The 27,788-nt window shown below is 42.2% G+C and overlaps 2 protein-coding genes across 3 annotated transcripts in view; one reads left to right on the top strand and one right to left on the bottom strand.

The window, feature by feature from the left end:
• Window positions 1-433: 433 nt before the first annotated feature.
• LOC311136139 (pleckstrin homology domain-containing family B member 1-like) lies at window positions 434-2,901 on the bottom strand (the record flags this gene model as incomplete). Its single annotated transcript, XM_084170226.1, has 6 exons — window positions 434-567; window positions 901-982; window positions 1,151-1,190; window positions 1,334-1,436; window positions 1,808-1,960; window positions 2,865-2,901. The coding sequence occupies 6 exons, from the start codon at window positions 2,899-2,901 to the stop codon at window positions 434-436; spliced, it is 549 nt and encodes a 182-aa protein (XP_084026352.1).
• Window positions 2,902-10,051: 7,150 nt separating this feature from the next.
• The window catches only part of LOC311135989 (protein FAM168A-like), a 64,399-nt gene continuing 46,662 nt past the window's right edge, over window positions 10,052-27,788 (top strand). For both annotated transcript variants that reach the window (XM_084170035.1, XM_084170034.1), the window contains exon 1: window positions 10,052-10,211. The gene's annotated coding sequence lies outside the window, so the exon portion shown is untranslated. The remainder of the gene's footprint in view (window positions 10,212-27,788) is intronic.

The following is a 27,788-nucleotide window of genomic DNA, read 5'->3' as shown; positions in this document are numbered from 1 at the left end:
GGCGGAGTCTATAAACACACGCTTCCTCTGTAAATGATGTTGGAGTGTTGGAGTGTGCCCCTGGCTATCAATACATTTTTAAAAAAACAAGAAAATTGTGCTGTCTGGTTTGCTTAATATAAGGAATTTGAAATAATTTATACTTTTACTTTTGATACTTAAGAATATTTTAAACCAAATACTTTTAGACTTTTACTCAAGTAGTATTTTACTGGGTGACTTTCAATTTTACTTGAGTCATTTTCTATTAAGGTATCTTTACTTTTACTCAAGTATGACAAAAAAATAAGACTTTTAGGAGTGAGGCCTACAGCAGCACTCCTACATATATGAGCCTGTGCATTTCCCAGCCGTGCCTCCCTGCTCATGGAGCTAGCGCACTAGGGGAGGCTGCCCAAGCAAGCAGCCCGGTCCAGTTCAGAGGCCTTCTATATCAGCAGAACAAGAAGGGCATCCAGAGGAAGGAGCGCATAGCAGCGCCTGCCGCCATTCCTGCCAGTAGCCCCAGTGCCACCTGCTCTCCTATGCCATCGTATGGGTCTCTCTGGATCAGTATGTGGTGGGTACCTGAGAGAGATGGAGGTTGAGACAGGATGCTGAATATATGGTGTACTACTGTATACAGGAGCATAGGTGAATATACGAGTGTGTTTTATTTGATTTAACCAGGATAGATTTCTCAACAACTGTCTTGGAAAGGATTGCTAGATTCACAATGTTTACTTGCTGACATCAGTCGTTTTCACTAGGCACCAAACGGAAGAAAACGGACTGAAACAGGGAGGGACTACCTGAACTTGTGATAACAAAAAAACGCTAATGTTTGTTTTTCATTGCAAAAAGTTTTGCTAAGGTGTGCACTAATGAATATGACCCAGAGCTCGGGTGTGTTGTCTTCACCTGATCCAGGAGCCAAGTAGATGGTGTTGTGGCCGTCCATTGGGACGGATGGGTAGGAGTCGTCATACGGGTCATACGCAAACTGGAAAGGATAAGAAGATAAGATAAGGCTAGGGATAAAACTAGAATGTCCTCTGAGATTCCCAATAAGCATTGATTATATACTGTATGATATATGGGTATATGGATATGGGATTTATTGATACAGTACTCAGTGGTGCATGTTGTAGAAATTTACTGGGTTACTTACAGGGTTTCGTCTCACCTCTAGAATTGTCAATTTCCATGCTCTGCAAAAAGAGAATGAGAAAATGAGAAAGAGAGGAAGGGAGAATTAGAGAGAGAGTGAGAGAGAAAGAGTGTGTACTGTAAAAGAGAGGGAGAGAGAGAGTGTGTGTATGTGTGTGTGTGTGTGTGAGGGAAAGAGACTCACAGTGCCTCGTCCTCACTGTTGGCACACAGGATCACTGTGGTGCCGTCTCTAAGCTGCACCTCCACCAGGTTTTCCCTGGGGTGGTTCTCTGGGGGAGAGAGACCTGCACAACAACAGAGACAGCTAGGGTTACACACACATACACACTTACACACACATTATTAGGGTGTCCATATTAGGACAGCCTCAGTCTGATCAGGACTTTCGTCAGTCTCAACTGGTGTTGTCAGTCTTATATGGACACCGTACATTTCAATGCTTTATTTGGGTCCACAGCAAAGGCACAAATCTTTTGTAGGTCAGTACAGATATTTGGACTCCTCAGTCCACGTTCTTTCTGTAATAAAGAATACAGCATGTCTCAAGGAGCTCTGGTCAAAACTAGTCCACTATAAGCCTAGGGAATAGGTTGCCATTTCGGACGCATCCATTGTCTGTTGAACACCCCCATCTTTCTATACACTCCCTCCTCACCTGCACACTCCAGGCCAGACTTGACGCTCACACAGCTGGTCTTGAGACCCACGCGGTGCTCAAATTCTCGCCTGCGCTCCGTCTTGTAGAAGGCCAGGCTTCCATCGATCCACAGGTCACACCAATTCAGCTTCCAGCGTTTTAGGATAGAGGCTGACGGAAGTAAGTAAGGAAGAGCGGGGGGGGGGGGGGGGGGGGGGGAGATGGAGTGTGAAGTAGAATATAGTTGGGGTTAGTTTATGATGTCTAGTTTCCTATCGGTCAGGTCGACTTTGACCACTTTGTATCCTTTTATTTAGTTTATCAACATGAACTGAAATCCTTTATCCACAAACTGAAATGCTCTAGCTGTTTCATTTATCCACATTAACTGAAATGCACCCTCAGCCAGACATGATTCTGTCTCAATTCAGCACATCCCCATTTTATTCAATGTTTCTGTAATGGTAGACCTACAGCCATTTTGAGTGTTTTTTATTTATATGGTTGAAGCTCTTAATCTGTTGTTGTTTTTCTCCGGTGGGTGAATCTGCAGTGGTTGGCTTGTGGCCTGTCTGTGTGAGTCACTGATTTGCTAAAATATTAACTAACGCTTATTAGATTATGGCCAGGCTGCACAAGCAGAGTGAGGATTGGAATTTCATAACAGTCGTAACATTCACCTTCTAGAACGATTCTGATCTTATTTTAAAATCCAAATCAATCGATCTTGATGGCATCAATAGAGTCCTCCATTTTGTTTTCAGTGGTATCAGTCTTAAGAACATGGGAGAACAGTTTTTGGAGGAAGTGGCACGGACTGCGGACGGGAGCAAAGATTGCTACAGACCTCTCACACCCACTTAACCTGTCTGTCAAAGTGTTCTATATAGTGCTGATATCACTCTTGTATTAGCGCCCCACACAACATCTTATGCTTTGTTTAGCTGTTGAGGTCTACAATTGGTAAAGATAGTACCTGTAATGGCTAAGGCTGTATCTGAGACCAAAACATGTAGACACTAGGTTAGAGTACAACATGACATTATTCGAGAGACATTGAAGCTACAGTACTCACTCTGTCTCCAGAGCCAGCCTGACTTCAGTAGAGCCATGTGTACGGTCGGTGAGCTGTCCACAACACAATTCCTCACCCCAAATAATATGTTTTTGACAGGAACGTTTGTTCTGTGTATGTTGAGAGTTTGTTCTTGGTTGAGGAGCTGTCTGCAGAGAGACAGAGAGACGTACGGTGCCTTTATTTTGATTCTGGCCCACACGTCTAATCTGAGAGCGCGAGGCGGAGACGGGGGCTAAACTAGATAATTTGGGATTAGGGGGCCTGGATTGGCCACACCTTTTCTCCTGACTCATCTACTTCTTCCCTCTCGGGCTGGAATGTTCTCACTTCCTGTCTCCTCCTCCTCCACCTCCTCTTCTTCCTCCTCTATTTACTCTGCTTTGCCTCTATTTATATTTTGTGTGTCATCTCATCTGCCTTTAGGAACTGGGGTTATTGGACTACTGCATATGTTGATAGTGTGTAGTGAAAAAGGCATAACACACTTAATCCCTTAATCCCTGCATTAAAATAACCCATTAATTAGATAACTGTTACAGTTTCTTTGGGTCACAGGTGAGAACCTTTTTTCCTTAAGCCCCCATTACTAGCCAAATAATGGTCATTCTGCATAAAACAATTTTCTAGACCGGCCCACTGGGCTAAAGTTGGACCAGCCCATCTGGCAGTTTCCCAAACTGCCCTATGGCCAGTCCGATTCTGCTTCCTGTTTTAGCTTAGGTGCACCTGTGACCTGAGTATTCTTGAGTCACTGTTGTAATATCATTATGAAAGCTGCCCAAGTACTTTCATAAGCACAAATGTTGGTCTGCTGAGAAAGAAGTCATGATGCCAATTATATGACTTGAACCCAGTAGAAATGCTAAGGTGTATCAGATTGATTCACTAGCGAATCACCTTGGCTCTATTTTAAACCTTACTAAAAGACTGTCTATTCCCTCCAAGTGAGCCAATCCCATGGAGGTATAATGATGACCTCATGTCTGTTGCCTGTATCATAGACACTGCCTCAGGTTGATATAGAGGGTTTGAGTTTGAGAATATTAGAATGATCTGGATATAGCCAATTAGGCTAGATTTCTTTACAGGGTCAGTGAAACAATATCAATAACTGTATTTATAGAAGTATATATACATTAGCTATTTATATATGCATTATTACTAATCACACTGTAATAATTGACAATGAAAGCATCTATAACATGGTCCATCCCTGCCATGGCGGAACAGGGGATTTTTGGGAAGTTGAAGCTCTTTTACTGCAAATAATTTTCTGGAAGTTGAAGCTCATTCTTTGCATTTCTACACTATTTAAAAACTCTAAAATGCTATTTGGAGAACAGCAAAAACAAGCAAAAGGTACCTTAGCCATTAATTATGTAAGGGATAATCAACAAGGGGCTATGTGTTCTCTTGAATGTAATGAATGACAGGGAAGGTGTGTCCCACAACGCGCTAGCGGATTGGTTAAAACAGCATGCCAGCCGATGTCTATTCCACAAGTTACCACCGGCTAAATATTTTACATTTACATTTTAGTCATTTAGCAGACGCTCTTATCCAGAGCGACTTACAGTTAGTGAGTGCATACATTTTTCATACTGGCCCCCCGTGGGAATCTATGACGTTAAAATGCCTATTTACTCTGTTCCATCTAACTGCGCAATCCACTGTCTCATCAGCCCAGCCAAGCAATTTAGAAACTTGATCTCCACTATAAAAAGCATTAAGACATTATCTCACATTTCTTTTAGACTAACATTTAGTTTTCAACAGCGTAGATTTGTAAAAACCTTGCTGTCTGTCTCGCCGACATTTGCAACATTGTTTCAATATTCAAATTCGATCTCAAGTTGTCATATAGTAATGAAGGTGTCGGGTTGAGACAGACAGGCAGGCAGCGTTTCTCAGCCAGTTGAAATCATGAATCAGCTGGCATCATTTTATGGATATATTCAAAGAAATGCCAATTGAAAAAGGTCAAACGAAACGAAGAGCAGCTAGTTTGCAGTCTTTCCAGCTTCAGTTTGAATTGATTGTGTTAGCTGTGTTGTTGGCTAGATCCTCTGAACAACAGTGTCCTGACGAGTGAGCACATTTTCTATGCCAGGCGAAATTGTTATGGATGTTCGAAATAAATGTCACTAGAAAACATCTTAAACAAATGCAAGTGCAGCTACTTTGCTTTTACTCTGGTTGCACTTCTTGACGTGCCTGTAAGTTAGCCGTAGTTGGCTAGCTAGCAAGCAAGAGATAAGAATGTTGCCAGCCAGTATGGCAATGGAACATTTAGAACGAACGACTGGGTCGCATCCATAGATACAGAACAAAAAGACTGAACGACTGGGTAGCGTCTCTGGCAACCGAACCGATAGAACGAACGATCAGCCGGCTTAGGTAATCATAGATTTGTGTCGGGACTATATCTTGTGGAAGGATGAAATAGTATGAATAAATTAATCAAAATAACGTTTTTAATGAAAATATGTCAATAATAATGATTTGAATATGTTGGTGACCCCTTGTATAAAAGTGATAATGCCCTCGAAGCCAGTGTTTGGAGGATATATTGGCACGGTTTGCCGGCCCTTGATCCCTGCCAATATATCTTCCAAACACTGGCTTCAAGGGCATTATCACTTAAATAATGCACGCTCTAGAATGCCTTCAAGCCAATCAGAAACGAGTATTCAACAATGTCATGGTACTGTATATATAACGCAGCAATATTAGGTTTAAAGGTCTGTGGAACGGCATATACAATGTCAACCAATACTCAACCTCATCATAAATTGACTAATTTACTTGTGGAACCAGTGCAACGTGAAATATACTGAACAAAAATATAAACGCAACATGCAACAATTTCATTGATTTTACTGAATTACAGTTCATATGAAGAAATCAGTCAATTGAAATAAATTCATTAGGCCCTAATCTATGGATTTCACATTACTGGGAATACAGATATGCATCTGTTGGTCACAAATACCTTTTTTAAAAATGGGCCTCACAATGGGCCTCAGGAGCTCGTCACGATATTTTTGTGCATTCAAATTGCCATCAATAAAATGCAATTGTGTTCGTTGTCTGTAGCTTATACCTCCCCATACCATAACCCTACCGCCACCATGGGGCACTCTGTCCACAATGTTGTCATCAGCAAACCGCTCGCCCACACGACGCAAACACATGGTCTGCGGTTGTGAGGCCGGTTGGACATATTGCCAAATTCTCTAAAATGACATTGGAGCGGCTTATGCTAGAGAAATTAACATTCCATTTTCTGGCAACAGCTCTGGTGGACATTCCTGCAGTCAGCATGCCAATTGCACGCTCCCTCAAAACTTAAGACATCTGTGGCATTGTGTTGTGTGACAAAACTGCTCATTTTAGAGTGGCCTTTTATTGTCCCCAGCACAAGGTGCACCTGTGTCATGATCATGCTGTTTAATCAGCTAATTGATATGCCACACCTGTCAGGTGGATGTATTATCTTGGCACAGGAGAAATGCTCACTAACAGGGATGTAAACAAATTTGTGCACAACATTTGAGAGTAATAAGCTTTTTGTCCGTATGGAAAATGTATAGGATATTTTATTTCAGCTCATGAAACATGAGACCAACACTTAACATGTTGCGTTTATATATTTTTTTCAGTGTAGATGCATAATACCGTTATCAAGTCACAACAAGGCCGACTTCAAATGCCGACATCCATTGGCGCGGCGCTTGAGTTTGGGAAGCAATTTTTTCACTATAGAATTGCATCTTTATAATAAAGGATTGCATGCATCTATCATCGCATTAGTAGACTAATGTAAGATAGGCTACTATTCCTAATGTGATGAGTAGATCGCATAGTCATAATTTAGGCTAATAATATAACTCGATCACTCTCCGCTGGTGCCAATAAAATAGGCTACTGTTCGCTCAATTGGGATTGATAACTAGAGACAGATCACAGTATTTTCTTTGTCTTCTCTTTTCAGTAATAGCCATTTGCTTTCTAAACTTTGTTTTTCCTACAATTGTATTTTGAAATATTGCAATAGGTCTATTTAACTGCCTTTCACTGACCGCTGCAACTCAACAATCAGCTATTTTGTAGGCTATTTGCTGCACACACTGCCCAAATTGCGCGCTTAAAACAATCTAAAGCAAAAAAAAATCAGAAGCTAATGATCCTCTGTGGCCAAATCATGCTCTCTGGTCTAGTATTTTGAATTATATAGCTAATTTTGCAATGGTATAGCTAATTTTGGTAAATATAATACAATTTGCTTTAGGGGAAGCTTATCTATTGGATGCAGTGCCTATGCCGACATCAATGTGAAAGTAACCGGTGCATAAAACAGCTGGCTGAGTTCAAATTCAAAGCAATAAATGGCTGACCAGCAAAGCAAACTGTCTGGCACTGTCTCTGAGCTCTGCTTTCTTAAAGTGAGCAAAAGGGGCGAAGGCTGGCAGCTTCTCTCCGAGCGATGCTCCACAAGGTCCTAAATTAGCCGTAGCATTTTAATCGGGATTGGAATGATTTTAGGCTACATTTTTGGTCTTAAGCTAGGGTATGGCAGCATACCCTGCCAAACCAAACTGAAGCCCCTGTCTCAGGGTTTGACCTTCAACAGGACTCTATTTATCCTCTCTGTACACTCCGTGGCCACTAGATGGCCCTATTCCTACCTCTATCAGTATCACACATATTGGATTGTAGATCATGGTCAGCAAAGTCAGCAGTGACCACTGAGTTCCATGACATGACATGAAATGACATAACATAACATGACAGTCCCTCAACATTCACCATAGCCCAGCAAATGCATTTATCTACTAGTGTGTTCTGTAGGATATTGTAGGATACTGGGACTAGTACTCAATCGGAGGTCAATGGTACTAGATGGTGGTGTCAGTAGCCCCATGTTTAGAGTGTACGTGTTTTTAGACACAGCCCACCAACTTCCTGTCCTGTTAAGATAACAGGCCTTCTTTAACCCAATCCACTGGCCTGCCCTGCCTGAAATAACATTGACTTCTAGCTGTTTGAAAAGCCCTCTGTCAAAAGGGGCTACATAACGCATATCATATGTCAATAACATTCATGACAGCTAGTGTCTTGACAATTATCTCAACAATCATGATGAGACAAACCAATGTGTGGTTCAGCTAATTTGCTTGGTAAAACACCAGCCAACTTGCAAAATAACTATGTGACATTATGCCACATCAGCTCTCACCTGTTATTTTAGGAAAGAGTGCTCAAGTAAAGTCATTCTGTAAACTGCACAGGCCTATCACATTACTTGTGGTGATAAAAGTAGAATTAGACTGCAGGGTCTGCAAATGTCATTAGATTTCAGAAGACTGTGCTCTCTGCAAATCAACACTTACCTGCTGCTAGCTCACCTCACATCACCACCTTACACCAAACCAGCTAAGGTAATTTAATAGATTATTTGTCTGGTTTGTTTATCTTCAGTTGCCACTGTAACGCTTGGCCCTAAATTCTGTTGCATGTTTTTGTCCCTTTAATTAACCTCTTGATAGCTTTCTGGTGCTGTCAGGTTTTTTGGAGGGCTTTGCAATATGGTTAAGGTTGAAGATAAAACTGCTGTGGCTATCTTTTGAGTTTTTGTTTAGTTTGGTATTTTGGGGTATTTTATTAGGATCCCCATTAGCTGTTGCAAAAGCAGAAGCTACTCTTCCTGGGGTCCACACAAAACTTAAAACATGACATAATACAGAACATTAACAGACAAGAACAGCTCAAGGACAGAACTACATCACATGTGTTTTTTAAAGGCACACGTAGCCTACATATCCATACATACACACAAACTATCTAGGTCAAATAGGGGAGAGGTGTTGTGCCGTGAGGTGTTGATTTATCTGTTTTTTAGTTGAGATAAGCAAGTACCTGCAGAATTTGGGATGTGGTTGGTTGCATAAAAAAATGGGTTGGCATTTGGTTTTCTGTTGACTTGCCATGTTTGTCTGATTCTATACAACTCAGTCAAACTATCAAAAAAAGTGGGACTCCCACTGTTTGTTAGTCGCATACAAAACATATTATAGTGCTATTATGTCCATCACTCATGATTGCCATGGCAATAGTGAAAACACAACAGAGATCAAAAGGTAGGTATGCCAATTATGTTTTGCAAAGTCATCTGCCACAAATCTCCAATTTGATTTCCAATATTTCTTATATGAAAACCTCCCTGCTATTGTCATGCTCATTCTATATGACAGAGGTATTCAACTTTTAGCGTACGAGGTCCAGAGCCTGCTGGTTTTCTGTTCTACCTGATAATTAATTGCACCCACCTGATGTCCCAGGTCTAAATCAGTCCCTGATTAGAGGGGAACAATAAAAAAATGCAGTGGAACTGGCTTCGAGGTCCAGAGTTGAGTTTGAGGGCTATAGGGGATTCAAGCGGTCCTCTTTGAAAGTGTATCTTTCCCATTGCACACACACCCATTACAAATATCCAATATACAGAGGTGTGAGAACACATAAATCAGACAAAGTTTAATCAAGAATCATGTCATCATTTTTCTTAATAAATGTATATTTCCAACTCCAGTGAACTTGATGATGATGGATTGAAAGATGTGTGAGGTAGTGAGCAGAGGAGGCTAGTGGGAGGAGCTATAAGAGGACGGTTTCATTGTAAAGGCTGGAATGGAATTAATGGAACTGAGTCTGTTTGCAAGGTTTTACCAAAGACAGTACAGTATGAAAATAGGCAGAAACTGCTTCTCCAATAGATAACGCTTGTAGGCGATGTCATGGCGACGTTGGCTAGCTAAGATCATGAGCAGAAACAGTCATCGGGTCTAACGGTCGTCTCGCGCCGAACTGCGCATATGCAGGCCGTCAAATCAAAGCTCTCCTTCAATATAAAGTTGTTTTTGACGAAAGCGTGTCAGTTTGTACATTTTACGTGGTTGGAGTAATAACATGTCCAACTACATTGGCTTTAATCTATGTTGTGCCTTTAAATTTCGAGAAAATTACCAACTAAGGGGGAAAAAATCACTTATCTTATTGACTTATCTTCGCAAGCGTTCCCGGAAGTCTGTCGATGTTGCGCCTCTGGGTTTAGAAACTCTGTGGTATTACTGCCACTCGGATACCTCTCCTTCGCTCTCTCAATATTCCCATCCCCCCACTTTGTGTGGATGTCGACGTTACCCGACGCGCCGCTTATGAGAACCCACCGAAGCAAACCTTGGAGAAAACTGCCAGCACTGATCAAGGGAAAACAGTGACAACACCGGACTCGGCATATAATTAAAGGCAAGGTGCTCCACGATAACAAATTCCCTTTGACATTTGGTGAGTTTGATATCATAACGTGATCTAATCTTCGAGACAGATGTGTCCTGATAATGTCAATATATAGATTTGCTATGCATATATAAAATATGTAATGGACATGGTTGAAAATATTACAGATGGATAGACTAGGCTACACGTTGCAAGCCATAGGTCCAAGGGCAAAGAAAACAAGACAATATTGTTTGTGTGTGACAATGCGTCTTGACGTGTCTGCAACATTGTAGCCTAATCGCGGCAGCAACGGCCTTGGATCTGAAGGATGCATTATTAAACATGACAGGGACTGAGAGCGAGTGCAGAGGAATTGCTGCCGACCTCTTGTCCCGGCTATATATTTTTCCTACTCATGCAGCAGAAGCAGCAGTTCGGCTATTGGTAAAGGTTCGAGTTGCTCAAAATGGTGTCGGGAGTTTTAATGTGTGACCATTTTAAAAAACCAAGTACATTTCTGAGCGCAGTAATTATTTCAGGACTGCGTCTACATGATCGAGAGGACAGATAGGGAAAACGATTTATTTAACTTTGTCACATCAGCTGAATGCAAGTCAATCTTTCAGTGTGATATAGGACAAGAGCTGACATTCATTGATGTATTGTAGGCCTATGCGTGCAATAGCTGCTGGTGAATTTTTTTTGTTATGACTTTTCTCTATTTGCCGTGGTGATGATGCTTTTGGAAAGTAGGCTGGTACGATGACAAAATAGCCCCTTCAGTAGCTACAATAGGCCCAGGTGGGCAAATTGTGCATTGTGCAAGGTAACAAATAGGCCTATGATCAAATCTAAACTGTTTAATGATGATAATAAAAAGCCTAATATTAATAATATCAGCATGCATAATACACATGATACTGTAATAACACTACAATATAACAAGAGTAAGAATAATACTACAAATATTGTAGCTGTGATTTTCATTTCATTTTAAAGGAACAGATCACTAGCCAATAGCCTGTTGCATGTCCAAACAATTCACATTTTGAAAAATGTAGATGTCATTTGCTGCTGCTTTAGAGAGGATGAACAATCATTAACAAAACCATTTTTTTTGGTTTATTGACAATGTGCAGTGCTTTAGGACTTTAAAACTTGTGACCAAAATGAATATCCTTGCTTCTATCCTATCCAAATTGCTGAGGTCACTCTCAACACCATGCAATGAGATCTGAGAACCTGTAGCATGGGATCCAGGATATAGTCCTGTGTAGGCTTGTCATCTTTGTGCATCTGAAATGGCACCCTATCCCTACATAGTGCACTACGTTTGACTAGAGCCCTATGGGGAGCCTTAAGGGGATGCAACACAAGGGGTGCATCTGAAATGGCACCCTTGGGCTAGGGGAATAGGGTGCCATTTTGGATGCACACCTTGTGTTTGTAACACCCCTTTATTGTTCTGGAAGGACAGGATGGACTGGCATGAGTCATCTTTATTTTGTGGATGTTGATTGATGAAACCTCAGAATCCATATAGACTTGTCTCTTTTGCCTTTATACTTTGTTAAAAAAAAAATGCAAGCATCTGTATTTGAGATCTATCCCTTTCACTGTGCACTGGTAGCTACACTTGCAGTTACTTACACTTGCAGATACTACAGTAAACCGATTTAGCTTACAGGAAGGGGCTAGATAGAGATCTGGGGGTATATCAACTACTTTCAATGTTGTTTTCAATTGCCAAGTGCTGTATCTGTAGTGATGCAGTGATATACCCCACTACACTCCTCCTGCCTCTCCTGGCTTTATCAAACTATGGATGTGCTTCACAATCACCCCTTGGGCTCTCACTGCCTTTACCAACAACACAAGGGAGGGAGCGAGAGAAAATAATGACTGAGCAGAGCGATAGAGGAGTACAAGAGAGAGTGATGAACCAACATGCCTGCGGCTATGACCAACTGAACAAATTCCCTGTCTCTGTCTTTGAAGATACCACAGGGATGTTGAGGATTTTTTTCTTACCTGTTTTTTTCTTCAAATGTTTTATTTATATCCCACTTTATCTCTCTTCACGCTGTGTATGTGTCTTTATAGTTTGTTTACCTGGGGCTGGAGGGGATCTCCAAAGCTCACTGAGTCATGCAGCAAGGCCTAGGGCAGAGGCACCGAGACTAGTCTAGCTTAATGTTACAATCCACTCTTTTTTTGTGGTTTGTTTCACATCTACCATAAAGCAAATCTACAGAGATTAATGGTACAAATGTAATGAAAACTCCAAACAAACACACAGATGACTGCATTGGGTTAGCACTGGACACTGTGGACAGACACATTGGCAATGCAGGGCATTGTGGGATTTGTAGTGAACCTGAAGACATCCTTCGGTTCAGCAGGGCCATGTTCAATAGGCAAACATTGTGGAACATTGCAGATAGAAATGTCATGAATATAACTGACATGAATCCCTATTCTACCCGTCAGAGGCATGTTTGTTCTACATAACATATTTCTACCTGAACGGTCCAGTTCCACTTTGTTGTGGCCTGCTGAACATGTTCCAGGTGAACACTGTGGACTGTGGATTAGTATTGTGTCGCGGGGGGCGAATCTGCTGCACCACCATTTGTGTGCTGCTGCTGTGTGATCTGCTGGGCTCCAGAGGGCAGTGAGACAAAACACAGTACAGAGATGTGGGGATGCTCCAATATCTGTGGAAAGGCACTTGTTCCCGTTTTAATGTGTCTAAATGGCTGATTTCTTTGTTAATGGTACACCGTTTCTCATCGTTTAATTACTAATCTTTTAATGTCTCGTTTAGTTGGTAGAGCATGCAAGGGTTGTCGGTTCGATTTCCATGGGGGACCAATACGAAAAAAGTATTAAAATGTATGCAGTCACTACTGTAAGTCGCTCTGGATAAGAGCATCTGCTAAATTACTAAAATGTAAAAATGACTAAGGCCTACTCTGTTCCACCATTACATTTGAGATTTTAGTCATTTAGCAGACGCTCTTATCCAGAGTGACTTACAGGAGCAATTAGGGTTAAGTGCCTTGCTCAAGGGCACATCGACAGATTTTTCACCTAGTCGGCTCGGGGATTAGAACCAGCGACCTTTCGGTTACTGGCACAACGCTCTTAACCACTAAGCTACCTAACAACTCAGAATGTCATTTCTGGATGCATACATAGTATAGTGTAATTAATGTGTTGTTGGCCAGTGGCCAGGCTGTTTGTAGTGAAAGGCGCAGTGCTGTAAAGTTGCTCTGAAGTTTTATCCACTAACAGTTAAGGTTAAGATTGGAGGAGGGGGAGCTGATCCTTGATCTGTACCTAGGGGACATTTCATCCCAGAGTGCGTGTGTAGGTGAAGGGGAGGGGTCAGGTCAGTGGGAGAATTGGACCAGGCAGTAGGAAGCTCGTTGCTCGGTCCTCGGACAGATGTCTGAGGGAATCTGAACCTCTCACCTTGGGTAGCCCTGGGCCGCTGAAACAAGTCTCCACACACACATACTGTCGAACACGCATAACCCAAACACACAGCAGCAAACACACTTGCATTTGCAACTCTCACACACACACACTCACAAAAGTGCACACACTCTATCTCTCGCTCTCTCACACACACACAAAAAGTGCAGACACACTCTCACACACATACATTAAAAACACCTGCTCTTTCCATGACAGATTGACCAGGTGAATCCAAGTGAAAGCTATGATCCCTTATTGAGGTCACTCATTTGAACGGGGTATGGTAGTAGGTGCCAGGCTCACCGGTTTGTGTCAAGAACTGCAACGCTGCTTGATTTTTCACGCTCAACCGTGTCTACCGCTGATGTCATGGGTTCACTCCTTTCCTCTCTTCCTCTGACCTCCACATGTTCACTTGAGCCCTTCCCTTCATTTGTGTGCTGTGTTTTGATGCAGAGCTGAGGAGCTGACAGACACAGGTTTTTTTTCTATGGGGGAGCTCGGCTGGAATGTGTGTACAGAATTCTCTGCTGCTGTTCCGTAGGCCTCCTCCATGTACTGTGGAATGATGGAATGTCAGAGTTGTTCTTTTGGAATGTTGTACCTCTTAACCCTCTCGAGGAGGCTGCCAAAGGGTATGTGTTGAGTCTACAATGACTCCGTAACACGCCCCTAGGATGCCTATCGGCTCTTAACCTGTAGGGTCATAGCTTTGTCTCCATAGGTACAGCCAGGTATGTCAAAAGAGACAAATCTCTACTCAACAATTCTACTAATTTCTCATCACTTATAGTTGAGGATTCAGCACTGGACCTCAACGAAAAAGGAGAACTATGGAGTGAGCTCGGAAGACATTGTTTGCTTTGACTCGATCATAAGTCACTCTCTCCCTCTTGCTCTGCCATTTTGTTTACCTTGATCCAAGTGTCAACGTCTGAGGAAACTAGAATAGCCGCCGTGTCGTGCTTCCCGTGGGTGGTAAGAATGTAAACCCTTGTTTGCCGTCGGGGAGCGAAAAGTTAAGAATGAAAAATCTCCTTCTTGGAAGCACTCTGTGTTCGAAACACGGGGCCTGGCGACAGACAGCCCATCGCAATCAGGAGTGGAGTAGTCCTGGCTGCAACGCATTCCAATATGATGCACAGCCACAATGCTGCTACAAAGTTCCGGAACTTGGCGAGCCATAGTGTTCTACACTCCAGTCATCTCTCCTCTCCAGTGGTGTGTGCTACTAAAAGGAGAAAGGAGAAGATAAAAGGCAATAGATAATGCTGGGTGATAGGCTGAGGAACGAGTGATTCTGGAAGGTTCTTCTGAAGGTAGGCTATCAGAAGTGTGCAAATTATCACATTGACCTTCTAAACTGGTTGTGCTAAATATCAAGGTATTATCATGGATGGGATCAGATCTACGTAGATGTATGGTATATACAGTATTATAAACAGGGTGGTTCGAGCCCTGAATGCTGATTGGCTGACAGCTGTGGTATATCAGACCGAATACCATGGGTATGACAAACATTTATTTTTACTTCTCTAATTATGTTGGTAACCAGTTTATAATAGCAATAAGGCACCTCGGGGGTGTTGCGTCGTGCGTAAGAACAGCCCTTAGCCGTGGTATATTGGCCATATACCACACCACCTCGGGCCTTATTGCTTAAATAAACTATTGGTACACTGCTACACTCTGGTGGCATGGATTTTACATTGCCTTGTTTGTTTTCCTTCCACCCACAGTTTTTTTACATTTGCACCTCTGTCATGCTGCTATATGTGTGCTCTGTGCTTCTGCTTTAGAGGTGACCTACCTTGGCTTCTTCTGTTCAATTATCATGACCTCTCGCTCTCTCTCCGCCTCTCTCTCTTTACCTGTTCTGTGTTCCCCCTCTCTCCTTCCCTCCTCAATGTCTCTCTTTCTCCTTCCATCTCTCTGCTTATGCTGCAGTCATACCCTCTCACTGCTACCTCTCTCCCAGTCTCTCTCCTTCTCTCCGTCTCTCTAATCATGGTTCTTTTGCTCTTCATTTTCACAGATTTGCATTGCCATTTCCTCCTCCGCTCCTACATTAGCATTGCCCCGAGAATGGCCAGGAGGCACCCCACAGACCAATTCAGTTTCTTGTACCAACCGAAAGTGCTCAGAACCTGAAGAGGTCAGTGTAGAGCAACTTCAATGCTTTAACCCCCCCCATCCTCCCCTACCAATGTGGGGAAATGGCCCAGAGTCTGTTCAGGAAGGGAAATACGTTACAGAACGTTGAGATAGAAATAGATTGTGTAGAATAGGGAATCGTGTCAGCTCTATCCATTACATTTCTATCTGCAACATTCTGAAACTTTTCACATCACTGAATAGGCTACAGGTGTGAAGTTGAGGTACATGACCTTTGACCTTGCTGACCTCTAAACATGTCACCAAAGAATGTCTAAATGTGATGAAAACAAAATTAGCAAGTCCTAACAGTATGTATATATTACAGTGTAATAGCGTGATATAATTTTACCTTTTTTTTTTTCTGCAGTATATGCAAAAAGGAGTTGGTACCGAATTAACTAAATATATTGTCGTTTTATTTTTGCTTTTTCTCTGTCACAGGCTTGGGGGATGATGGAGGTCCTGACATGTTCGCTACTTGTTTTTCTGTGTTTGAGATTTTTTCTTCTGACATTATTTTCTATCCCAATCTTTATGCACAGTATATTGCTTTATGTACAGTTGAAGTCGGAAGTTTACATACACCTTAGCCAAATACATTTAAACTCAGTTTTTCACAATTCCTGACATTTAATCCAAGTACAAATTACCTGTCTTAGGTCAGTTAGGATCACCACTTTATTTTAAGAATGTGAAATGTCAGAATAATAGTAGAGATAATTATTTATTTCAGCTTTTATTTCTTTCATCACATTCCCAGTGGGTCAGACGTTTACATACACTCAATTAGTATTTGGTAGCATTGCGTTTAAATTGTTTAACTTGGGTCAAACGTTTCGGGTAACCTTCCACAAGCTTCCCACAATAAGTTGGGTGAATTTTGGCCAATTCCTCCTGACAGAGCTGGTTTAACTGAGTCAGGTTTGTAAGCCTCCTTGCACACACACTTTTTCAGTTCTGCCCACACATTTTCTATAGGATTGAGGTCAGGGCTTTGTGATGGCCACTCCAATAGCTTGACTTTGTTGTCCTTAAGCCATTTTGCCACAACTTTGGAAGTATGCTTGGGGTCGTTGTCCATTTGGAAGACCCATTTGCGACCAAGCTTCCTGACTGATGTCTTGAGATGTTGCTTCAATATATCCACATAATTTTCCTATCTCATGATTCCATCTATTTTGTGAAGTACACCAGTCCCTCCTGCATCAAAGCACCCCCACAGCATGATGCTGCCATCCCCGTGCTTCACGGTTGGGATGGTGTTCTTCGGCTTGCAAGCGTCCCCCTTTTTCCTCCAAACATAACGATGGTCATTATGGCCAAACAGTTCTATTTTTGTTTCATCAGACCAGAGGACATTTATCTAAAAAGTACGATCTTTGTCCCCATGTGCAGTTGCAAACCGTAGTCTGGCTTTTTTATGGCGGTTTTGGAGCAGTGGCTTCTTCCTTGCTGAGCGGCCTTTCAGGTTATGTCGATATAGGACTCGTTTTACTGTGGATATAGATACTTTTGTACCTGTTTCCTCCAGCATCTTCACAAGGTCCTTTGCTGTTGTTCTGGGATTGATTTGCACTTTTCGCACCAAAGTACGTTCATCTCTAGGAGACAGAACGCGTCTCCTTCCTGAGTGGTATGACAGCTGTGTGGTCCCATGGTGTTTATACTTGCATACTATTGTTTGTACAGATGAACGTGGTACCTTCAGGCGTTTGGAAATTGCTCCCAAGGATTAACAAGACTTGTGGAGGTCTACCATTTTTTTCCCAGAGGTCTTGGCTGATTTCTTTTGATTTTCCCATGATGTCAAGCAAAGAGGCACTGAGTTTGAAGGTAGGTCTTGAAATACATCCACAGGTACACCTCCAATTGACTCAAATGATGTCAATTAGCCTATCAGAAGCTTCTAAAGCCATGACATCATTTTCTGGAATTGCTTACTCACTGTTCTCCTAACCCACTCTCTCTGCATTGTCTGTGTCTACCAATCTGTTGTTCACACTCTCTTCTCTAAATAAACTCAGCAAAAAAATAAACGTCCTCTCAATGTCAACTGCGTTTATTTTCAGCAAACTTAACATGTGTAAATATTTGTATGAACATAACAAGATTCAACAACTGAGACATAAACTGAACAAGTTCCACAGACATGTGATTAACATAAATTGAATAATGTGTCCCTGAACAAAGGGGGGGTCAAAATCAAAAGTAACAGTCAGTATCTGGTGTGGCCACCAGCTGCATTAAGTACTGCAGTGCATCTCCTCCTCATGGACTGCACCAGATTTGCCAGTTCTTGCTGTGAGATGTTACCCCACTCTTCCACCAAGGCACCTGCAAGTTCCCAGACATTTCTGGGGGGAATGCCCTAGCCCTCACCCTTCGATCCAACAGTTCCCAGTCGTGCTCAATGGGATTGAGATCCGGGCTCTTCGCTGGCCATGGCAGAACACTGACATTCCTGTCTTGCAGGAAATCACGCACAGAACAAGCAGTATGGCTGGTGGCATTGTCATGCTGGAGGGTCATGTCAGGATGAGCCTGCAGGAAGGGTACCACATGAGGGAGGAGGATGTGTTCCCTGTAACGCACAGCGTTGAGATTGCCTGCAATGACAACAAGCTCAGTCCGATGATGCTGTGACATCGCCGCAGACCATGATGGACCCTCCACCTCCAAATCGATCCCGCTCCAGAGTACAGGCCTCGGTGTAACACTCATTCCTTCGACGATAAACGCAAATCCGACCATCACCGCTGGTGAGACAAAACCGCGACTCGTCAGTGAAGAGCACTTTTTGCCAGTCCTGTCTGGTCCAGCGACGGTGGGTTTGTGCCCTTAGGCGACGTTGCTGCCGGTGATGTCTGGTGAGGACCTGCCATACAACAGGCCTACAAGCCCTCAGTCCAGCCTCTCTCAGCCTATTGCGGACAGTCTGAGCACTGATGGAGGGATTGTGCGTTCCTGGTGTAGCTCGGGCAGTTGTTGTTGCCACCCTGTACCTGTCCCGCAGGTGTGTTGTTCGGATATACCGATCCTGTGCAGGTGTTGTTACACATGGTCTGCCACTGCGAGGATGATCAGCTGTCTGTCCTGTCTCCCTGTAGCGCTGTCTTAGGCGTCTCACAGTACGGACATTGCAATTTATTGCCCTGGCCACATCTACAGTCCTCATGCCTCCTTGCAGCATGCCTAAGGCACGTTCACGCAGATGAGCAGGGACCCTGGGCATCTTTCTTTTGGTGTTTTTCAGAGTCAGTAGAAAGGCCTCTTTTAGTGTCCTACATTTTAATTACTGTGACCTTAATTGCCTACGTCTGTAAGCTGTTAGTGTCTTAACGACCGTTCCACAGGTGCGTGTTCGTTAATGGTTCATTGAACAAGCATGGGAAACAGTGTTTAAACCCTTTACAATGAAGATCTGTGAAGTTATTTGTATTTTTACGAATTATCTTTGAAAGACATGGTTTCTTTTTTTGCTGAGTTTATCTTTATCTGCTACTCAGTGAAGTCATATCAGACGCTAAATTATAATCCCATACATGTACAAAGAATACAATAGAGCAGGGTTCGGCAACTTTTGGACCCCCAAAGTTAATTTCTTTTCAGGGAGTGACTGTAAAATCTAGTTTTTTTTAATTTTGTGGGGTCAAAAGAGAGTGTAAAATCACCAGGACTTCAGCTGAAAATGAGTTTAATTCAGGAAATCTGTTCCCAAGTATTCCCCACAAATTTAAAAAGAGATGTGATCATGTCTGAATGTAATGAAGGTATGAAATTATTGTTATTTTCAAATACAAACTCTTTTTGGGCTTAGTTGTGGTCAATTTGCAGTGTACAAATTATTATAATTATGTTCCGGCCCCCTCGACAATCCGCTCTGACAAAAATCGGCCCGCGGCTTAATCTAGTTGCCTACCCCTGCATTAGGTTTGTCCACCCACTCTGCCCAGAGTGGGTGAAAACCATAGAGATCTTATTAAAAACCACAGAGTTCCTATTAAATTACTGGAAGGGCTATGTCATAAACCCTCAAAGTTCCAGAATGGGAGGAAAATGGCAGCCATATTGGTCAGGGACAAATACAAACCAATCTAATTGGAATGAATAGCAGTAGAGGCATAACCCTGATTTTACTTACGCAGGAAAATGAAAATAAGGGATGTGATGTATCAGAAATTGTGTAATAGAATTGTCAACCTATAATATTGTCTTATAATTATAAATACAGTTTATACGAGTTTTATATTTTGGGGGGTATAAATAGTTTCTAAAATATATGTAAACAGAACATTGTTAACTTTTTTTGGGGTGCTATTATATGATACATTATCAATACTTGTTGCATTTACAACTTGATTTTACATGTTGTGATTGTCGTCTTCATGAGCTCAATTAATCCTAAAAGGCTTTGAAAAGAAAAAGCTTGCGATACACTCAGTGCCCCATTAGCATTTAACAGAGATGCGTTTGTTTTTATGAGAAATCTTCTAAAATTGACAGGAATTTCACATTTAATATGAAAACCGTATACTAAAGAATGAAAAAATGTATATCCATCTTACCTCTATATTGATTATTGTCCTGCGGATTCGAGAAGAAAGATGACGAGTTCAACGGGAAAGGGAGCCGGTCAGGTAGCCTTCATTTCACACAGCATCCAGCCCAGCTGTCACGATGCTGTGCAATTGTCCTAAGTTTTGACCACTTTTTTTCTTTGGTCTCCATTGATTTAGTCACCCTAATGTTGGCCATCCTACAAGGGTAAAAACTTCAACTTTTAAACAGATTATGAGAGACACATTAAAGCGATTAAAAAATATATTTTAATATATTACAAATACATTTAAATATACACAATTCTAATAATATACTTCAAATACGAGATGTATTTTTGTAGTATACAGTGCATTCGGAAAGTATTCAGACCCCTTCACTTTTTCCACATTTTGTTACATTACTGCCTTATTCTAAAATGGATTACATTATTTTCCCCCCTCATCAATCTACACACAATACCCCATAATGACGAAGCGAAAACAGGTTTTTTGAAAATTTAGCTAATTGATTAAGAATAAAAAACTGATACCGTTATATGCATAAGTATTCAGACCCTTTGCTATGAGAATCGAAATTAAGCTCAAGTGCATCCTGTTTCCATTGATCATCCTTGATGTTTTTACAGCTTGATTGGAGGCCACCTGTGGTCAATTCAATTGATTGGACATGATTTGGAAAGGCACACACCTGCCTATATAAGGTCCCACAGTTGACTGCATGTCAGAGCAAAAACCAAGCCATGAGGTTGAAGGAATTGTCCGTAGAGCTCCAAGACCGGATTGTGTCGAGGCACAGATCTGGGGAAGGGTACCAACAAATGTCTGCAGCATTTGAAGGTCCCCAAGAACACAGTGGCCAACATCATTCTTAAATGGAAGAAGTTTGGAACCACCAAGACAATTCCTAGAGCTGGCCGCCGGGCCAAACCGAGCAATCAGGGGAGAATGGCCTTGGTCAGGGAGGTGACCAAGAACCCAATGGTCACTCTGACAGAGCTCTAGAGTTCCTCTGTGGAGATGGGAGAACATTCCAGAAGGACAACCATCTCTGCAGCACTCCACCAATCAGGTCTTTATGGTAGAGTGGCCAGACGGAAGCCACTCCTCAGTAACAGGCACATGACAGCCCGCTTGAAGTTTGCCAAAAGGCACCTAAAGGACTCTGACCATGAGAAACAAGATTCTCTGGTCTGATGAAACCAAGATTGAACTATTTGGCCTGAATGCCAAGCGTCACGTCTGGAGGAAACCTGTCACCATCCCTACGGTGAAGCACGGTGGCAGCATCATGCTGTGGGGATGTTTTTCAGTGACAGGGACTGGGAGACTAGTCAGAATCGAGGGAATGATGAACGGAGCCAAGTACAGAGAGATCCTTGATGAAAACCTGCTCCAGAGCGCTCACGACCCCAGACTGGGGCAAAGGTTCACCTTCCAACAGGACAACAACCCTAAGCACACAGCCAAGACAACACAGGAGTGGCTTTGGGACAAGTCTCTGAATGTCCTTGAGTGGCCCAGCAAGAGCCTGGACTTGAACCCTATTGAACATCTCTGGAGACCTGAAAATAGCTGTGCAGGGACACTCCCCATCCAACCTGACAGAGCTTGGGAGGATCTGCAGAGAAGAATGGGAGAAGCTCCCCAAATATAGGTGTGCTAAGCTTGTAGCGTCATACCCAAGAAGACTCGAGGCTGTAATCACTGCCAAAGGTGCTTCAACAAAGTACTGAGTAAAGGGTCTGAATACATTTGCAAAAATTTATACAAACCTGTTTTTGCTTCGTCATTATGGGGTATTGTCTGTAGATTGGGGGGGGGGGGGACTATTTAATCAATTTTAGAATAAGGCTGTAACGTAACAAAATGTGAAAAAAGTCAAGGGGTCTGAATACTTTCTGAATGCACTGTATGTAAATGTAATATTTCAGATGTTTATTTATGTCTAAACCTGTTTTTGCTTCGTCATTATGGGGTATTGTGTGTAAATTGATTAGGAAATAAGTACACTAAGTATACAGCCTTGCAAAAGCATTCATACCCCTTGGATTTCTTCAAATATTATTGTGTTAAAAGTGGGATTTGTTGTCAACAATGAACTCAAAATACTCAAATGTCAAATTAAAAATAACTAAAATATAGTCATTGCATAAGTATTCAGCCTATTTCTTTAGGCAAGCCTAAATTAGTTAAGGAGTAATTTCAAGCTCAAATTCAACTACAAAGACCAGGGAGCCTTTCGAAAGCCTCAGAATAGGGCAGTGATTGGTATATCGGTAACAATATCAAATCACATCATGTACTAAACCACCCAGACACATCAAAGATACAGTTGTCCTTATGAACTGAGCTGCAGGACAGGAATGAAACTGTGCAGAGATGTTACCATGAGGCCATTGGTGATTTTAAAACAGCTACAGAGTTCAATGTCTATGGTGGTAGAAAACTGAGGATGGATCAACAACATTGTAGTGACTCCACAATAATTTCAATGACAGTGAAAATAATAATACAAATATACAGAATAAATATGTTTTGGTCTAAATGCAAAGCCTTATATTTGGGGCAAATCCAACACAACCCATCACTGAGTAACTTCCTCCTTATTTTCAAGCTTGGTGGTGGCTGCATCATGGTATGGGTATGTTTGACATGGGCAAATACTGGGGAGTTTTTCCGGATAAAAGAAAAGGGATGGAGCTAAGCACAGGCAAAACCCTAGAGAAAAACCTGAACAGACACTGGGAGAGGAATTAACCATTCAGCAGCATGGTGGTGGCAGCATCATGCTGTGGGAATGTTTTTCATCGGCAGGGACTGGGAAATTGCTGCAAAAGGTGGCTCTTCAAAGTATTGACTTTGGGGGGGGGGGGGGGGGGGGGGGGGGGGGGGGGTGAATAGTTATGCACGCTCAAGTTTTCAGTTTCTTTGTCTTATTTCTTGTTTTTTTCACCCAAAAATATTTTGCATCTTCAAAGTGGTAGGCATGTTGTCTAAATCAAATGATACAAACCCCCCAAAATCAATTTTAATTCCAGGTTGTAAGGCAACAAAATAGGAAAAATGCCAAGGGGGTTGAATACTTTCGCTCCCTCTATATCTCTCTAACTGATACTCAGTGACAGAGTATAGGCCTTGTGTTATATGGTGAAGTATAATCCTATACATGGATTAAGCATACATGCGTTTTGTATGAAAACATACGAGGGATTTCAAGCGTTTCCGTGCTATTTTGTTTGTGTATATTTGGACATCCATTCGCTGGCACTCTGCTGTCATATGAATCCTCTGAGCCCACAGTCTTGATGCTTTGTGTGTAGCAGAGCAGCCTGTTTTTCTCTCCAAGAACCCACCAGTTTATTTTGGGAAGGCTGAGGTAGGTGCCGGCCTTACCGCAGTGAGTGGGTGGCAGTTTGGAAGCCCTGCAGTACTGTACCTGGGAAGCATTGTATGCTTCAAGCTAGGCAATATATGGACAGTATATAATATGGATGATTTATATGTGTAGTACACTATGTGCAACATAACCTATATATTTGTAGAATATGGCAAATACAGTATTTTTTTTGTATTTGGCCAATATATTTGTGATACAGTTGAAGTTGAAAGTTTACATACACCTTAGCCAAATACATTTAAACTCAGTTTTTCACAATTCCGGACATTTAATCCTAGTAAAAATTCCCTGTCTTAGGTCATTTAGGATCACCACTTTATTTTAAGAATGTGAAATGTCATAATAATAGTAGTGATTTCTTTCAGCTTTTATTTCTTTCATCACATTCCCAGTGGGTCAGAAGTTTACATACACTCAATTAGTATTTGGTAGCATTGCCTTTAAATTGTTTAACTTGGGTCAAACGTTTCGGGTAGCCTTCCACAAGCTTCCCACAATAAATTGGATACATTTTGGCCCATTCCTCCTGACAGAGCTGGTTTAACTGAGTCAGATTTGTAGGGCACCTTGCTCGCACACACTTTTTCAGTTCTGCCCACACATTTTCAATAGGATTGAGGTCAGGGCTTTGTGATGGCCACTCCAATACCTTGACTTTTGACTTTGTTGTCCTTAAGCCATTTTGCCACAACTTTGGAAGTATGCTTGGGGTCGTTGTCCATTTGGAAGACCCATTTGCGACCAAGCATTAACTTCCTGACTGATGTCTTGAGATGTTGCTTCAATATATCCACATAATTTTCCTTCCTCATGATGCCATCTATTTTGTGAAGTGCATCAGTCCCTCCTGCAGCAAAGCACCCCCACAGCATGATGCTGCACGGTTGGGATGGTGTTCTTCGGCTTGCAAGATTCCCCTTTTTCCTCCAAACATAACGATGGTCATTATGGCCAAACAGTTCTATTTTTGTTTCATCAGACCAGAGGACATTTCTACAAAAAGTACGATCTTTGTCCCCATGTGCAGTTGTAAACCGTAGTCTGGCTTTTTAATGGCGGTTTTGGAGCAGTGGCTTCTTCCTTGCTGAGCGGCCTTTCAGGTTATGTCGATATAGGACTCGTTTTACTGTGGATATAGATACTTTTGTACCTGTTTCCTCCAGCATCTTCACAAGGTCCTTTGCTGTTGTTCTGGGATTGATTTGCACTTTTCGCACCAAATTACGTACATCTCTAGGAGACAGAATGCGTCTCCTTCCTGAGCAGTATGACGGCTGCGTGGTACCATGGTGTTTATACTTGTGTTCTATTGTTTGTACAGATGTACGTGGTACCTTCAGGCGTTTGGAAATTGCTCCCAAGGATGAACCAGACTTGTGGAGGTCTACAATTCTTTTTCTGAGGTCTTTGCTGATTTCTTTTGATTTTCCCACGATGTCAAGCAAAGAGGCACTGCGTTTGAAGGTAGGCCTTGAAATACATCCACAGGTACACCTCCAATTGACTCAAATGATGTCAATTAGCCTATCAGAAGCTTCTAAAGCCATGACATCATTTTCTGGAATTTTCCAAGCTGTTTAAAGGCAAAGTCAACTTAGTGTATGTGAACTTCTGACCCACTGGAAGTGTGATACAGTGAATTATAAGTGAAATAATCTGTCTGTAAACAGTTGTTGGAAAAATTACTTGTGTCATGTGTAACAGTGTTGCTTCCGTCCCTCACCGCGCCCCTACCTGGGCTTGAACCAGGGACCCTCTGCACACATCGACAACAGTCACCCTCGAAGCACCGTTACCCGTCGCTCCACAAAAGCCGCGGCCCTTGCAGAGCAAGGGAAACAACTACTTCAAGGTCTCAGAGCGAGTGACGTCACCGATTGAAACGCTACTAGTGCGCACCGCTAACTAGGTAGCCATTTCACACCGGTTACACTCACCCCCCCTATTGACCTCCTCCTTTTCCGCAGCAACCAGTGATCCGGGTCAACAGCATCAATGTAACAGTGTTGCTTCCGTCCCTCTCCTCGCCCCTACCTGGGCTTGAACCAGGGACCCTCTGCACACATCGACAACAGTCACCCTCGAAGCACCGTTACCCGTCGCTCCACAAATGCCGCGGCCCTTGTAGAGCAAGGGAAACCACTACTTCAAGGTCTCAGAGCGAGTGACGTCACCGATTGAAAAGCTACTAGTGCGCACCGCTAACTAGCTAGCCATTTCACACCGGTTACATATGCACAAAGTAGATGTCCTAACCGACTTGCCAAAACTATAGATTGTTAACAAGAAATGTGTGGAGTGGTTGAAAAACAAGTTTTAATGACTCCAACCTAAGTGTAAGTAAACTTCTGACTTCAACTGTATATGGTCAATGTATTGTGTAGCCCATATGTGCAGTATATGGCCAATATAGTATACAGTCAGGTCCAAAATGATTGGCACCCTTGATAAAGACGAGCAAATAAGACTGTGTAAATAATAAATTATACAAATACTGAGCTATATTGTATGTTGCATGTATCTTTCTTTCAACGCCATATTCACCTCTTGTGTGCGTGGCTAAAGAGCTCTATTTTCATGTCATCCAACAAATGTAAATGCCTGGAGTTTGCTAAACGCATTGGCACTTGGATTGGAATCGGTTCTTTGGTCAGATGACATGAAAATAGAGCTATTTGGCCATGCACATTATTTGTGGGTTTTTGGTCGAAAGAAAGAGAGTCATATGCAGAAAAGGACACCATACCTACTGTAAAATTTGGTGGTGGATCTTTGATGTTCTGGGGCTATTTTGCTTCCACTGGTCCTGGGGCCCTTGTTAAGGTCAACAGCATCATGGACTTTACCCAATACCAGGACATTTTAGCCAAAAACCTTGTGTCACGCTCGTTGATGAACGGGACGGACCAAAACGCAGCGTGAAATGCCTCCATGTTTATTGAACTTAATAAACATACAAAACAACGAAATGTGACGTCGGAAGGCTAACACTAACAAGCCACACTAACCGAACACAAACAAAAACCCACAACACAGGCAGGAAAACTGGCTGCCTAAGTATGATCCCCAATCAGAGACAACGAGCGACAGCTGCCTCTGATTGGGAACCACACCCGGCCAAACATAGAAATACAAACATAGATATTCACACCCTGACCAAACTAGCTAGAGTTATATAGGCCAGGGCGTGACACCTTGTATCTGCCAGGAGGCTGAAACTTGGCCACAAGTGGATCTTCTAGCGAGACAATAACACCAAGCACACATCACAGTCCACAAAGAAATTGTTAATTGACCAAAAAATCTACATTTTGCAATGGCCATCTCAGTCTCCGGACTTGAACACTATTGAAAACCTGTGGTTTGAATTGAAGAGGGCAGTCCATTAGCGCAGAGGAAGGATATCAATGATCTGGAAAGATTCTGTATGGAGGAATTGTCCAACATCCCTCCCAAAGTGTTCTCCAATCTCATAAAACATTTTAGAAAAAGACTCCGTGTCGTTATCCTCACAAGGTGAGGTATTGAAAGGTTTTGTAAACAGTGGTGGCAATAATTTTGAACAATTGTATTTAGTACAAAATATAATTTCCCAATTTTTTTGAGCATACAGTCAGTATTTGTGGCATTTTATTTTATACAGTCTTATTTGCTCATCTTTATCAAGGGTGCCAATAATTTTGGACCTGACTGTATATGTCTGGTTTATCACCTTTCTATCTGCTGTGCTGGACTTTCCCCTAACCAGTTGTAAATATTCACTCTTTAACCTCGTCCATGCATCCATCCATCATCCCATCTAATCTGTCTATTCCAACATCCCATTATCTCATCTGTCTGTCACCTCTTCCTCCATGTCTTTTTATTCTATTTGTCAGTCATCTTTTTGTATTTGACTCTCTTTTTTTCTATACATCATTTATCTTATTGATTTGTTTATCACTTATACTCCCCAGTGCGCACACACACACACACAACCCATCCATCTCTTCACTCCTCTCTTATCTGTCCATTCCTTTTGCTCTTCTTTTCTTTAAGCGCTAGCTC

The sequence above is a fragment of the Coregonus lavaretus genome (assembly GCF_964263955.1).
Source record: "Coregonus lavaretus genome assembly, chromosome: 10".
In the NCBI taxonomy this organism is placed as follows: domain Eukaryota; kingdom Metazoa; phylum Chordata; class Actinopteri; order Salmoniformes; family Salmonidae; genus Coregonus; species Coregonus lavaretus.
The sequence above is the reverse complement of the archived record's forward strand: the minus strand, read 5'-3'. Positions and strand labels throughout refer to the sequence as shown.